Source organism: Empidonax traillii, unplaced genomic scaffold, assembly GCF_003031625.1.
Source record: "Empidonax traillii isolate 1590-97213 ecotype Southwest subspecies unplaced genomic scaffold, ASM303162v1 scaffold256:size688067, whole genome shotgun sequence".
In the NCBI taxonomy this organism is placed as follows: domain Eukaryota; kingdom Metazoa; phylum Chordata; class Aves; order Passeriformes; family Tyrannidae; genus Empidonax; species Empidonax traillii.
Window position 1 is genome coordinate 100189 of NW_020955449.1, and position 2129 is coordinate 102317.

A 2129-nucleotide genomic window follows, 5' to 3' on the forward strand; every position below is an offset into this window, starting at 1 on the left:
TTACGCTGTCTGAAGTTATGATGTTCTTTTAATGAAGATATATTTGGTGCAGATCTTTGCTGTGATTAAAAAGAATAAATTAAATATCAAAGTTAAAGTCTCTTCTTAACATTTTAGTCCAAAGGATGCCAATCCTAATTTATTTTTTAAAAAATCTGACTTTTGGAGGTCCTAATTGAGATTTATTTCTTTTATCGTTCACTTTGGTTTTTTCTCTAGATTTTTCTGGTCCTACAGGATTCTACCACTGTTTATTTTTGCGTGCAATCTAGTGCTTTATTATCTAGCCTGATGAAAGGGATAATTGGTAACACTGTACTCGCTTTGTCTGCAGTTACACCTTCTGCATATAAACTGTACAGACATGCTACTGAGCTAGTCAGCAAGAAAACATGTAGGCTTTTTTAGAAACTGAAAGTATGGAACTAAGTCTTTTGCAGTTGACATCATCTCGGGATGAGATGTCTGTCTTGTTGCGTGCCTAATGCAATCCAGAGTTTGGATTATGTTCAAGTGAGGCACCCACAAAGTACTGAGAAAATTTCCAGTCGATACTGCTGTAGGAGTACTCCAAAGGAAGGCAATGAATATTTCACATAATATATGGAAATGTCTAAGTAGGATATGTGGAAATTATCCACATGTATTCTTGCTTGTGGTTGAATAACTTTTTTTAATTTTAATTGTTAGTCATAAAGAAAAAAGTCTGATCTTCCCTTATGTCTTAAAACAGCCCCATCCATAAATTGAAGCTTCCTTAGCAGGATTAATCTTCCATGTTTTCAAATACGATAACTATTATAGTTTGATTTGTTTCAATGTGTGTAATTGTTTAAAGTCCTTTTTTGATAAAGAGCTGCATATACACCTCCCTGACATCAGGATTTCTAGCTTTTTTTGTTTGTGTTTGCAGATCAGTACTTGATATTTGGTGCAGAAGAAGGTATTTACACTCTGAACCTCAATGAACTTCATGAAACATCAATGGAGCAGGTATATTTCTGGTTTGATATTGTTGAAAAAAAAATGCATCCCTTTTTCTAAACTACTCAAATTAACGTTGTGTAATCCTTGTAAAAATAGTTTTTACTACCTTTATCTAGGCACTAGTTACACTGAGAACTATCTTAAATGCTTGCTATTGAGGATACTTTTCAGTCATGTTTAAGTGTTTTGTAGGCTGAACCATGTTCAAGTAGGAGATCTTCACCTGTCAGTGTTTTGAACTTCACCATAGTGCATTGGTCTGCAGTTAAATGATTAGGTAAATAGTAAGAAATATCCCTGATATATTTTGGTTAGAAGTTTCTATTTTCCTTAAAGCTTTGGTACAATATAGAGTTTTTGCAACAAACATTGTGCTTCAGCTGCAGGGAAGCAAAGAGATCCTTTATACACTAGATTCCATTTTTTTGGTCTTAAAAGCAGCTTTTCTGGTGAGACTCAGCTTACTGAATTCCACCTAAAGCTCTGTCTCTGCAGAGTCTTATAAAAAGTAATTTTTTTGAGGGGATACTGGGGAGGGGGACAATGCCAGTTGCAGGCTTTTCTGTATGGTTTCTCCAGCTCTTTTGTTACTCTCTAAGAGACTTGTTTTCTTTCCTGCCTTCTCCCTAACTTAGGGAGCTATGCATCTGCTATCAAGATGGAGGATTTTGCAAGGACAGCCTTCATACTGTAAGCTGGAGGCACTGGTGTTTGTTCATCTTCCAGGGTCCAGATGTTGTAGATATGTCTGTTTGTCGAGAGGGAGGCCTAGCTAGCTTGAACTGAGCTCCATGTAACCCATATTCATACTGGTGCTAATTTAAACTTAGCTCAGGAACGTCTCTGCTGCTGCACTGCAGTTGTAAAGCCCACCCTGAGAAATATCGCTAATGCAATAATACTTGTAGGCTAGGTAAACCAAGGAAAGATTTGTTTGGTTTTTGTCATTGCTCTTTGGGATTTGGTTTTTAACTGGCGAGGAAGGAGAACAGGTGTAATGAAAATCATGTAGTGTGTGGTCTAGTGAGCTTTCAGGGAAGTGTTTGAATGAGCACTTAGAGACAAGAAGAGATGCTTGCTAAAACAGCCACTTGTGTGGAACAAGAGGAATGGAGTGAACAGTCAATTAACCTGCTAATTTG

The 2129-nt window shown here is 36.8% G+C and overlaps 1 protein-coding gene across 1 annotated transcript in view; it reads left to right on the forward strand.

The window, feature by feature from the left end:
• MAP4K3 (mitogen-activated protein kinase kinase kinase kinase 3) overlaps positions 1 to 2129 on the forward strand; it is a 77168-nt gene that overhangs the window by 54593 nt on the left and 20446 nt on the right. The window contains exon 21 of the mRNA XM_027889211.1: positions 914 to 993. Coding sequence (XP_027745012.1) covers positions 914 to 993 — 80 coding nt within the window. The remainder of the gene's footprint in view (positions 1 to 913; positions 994 to 2129) is intronic.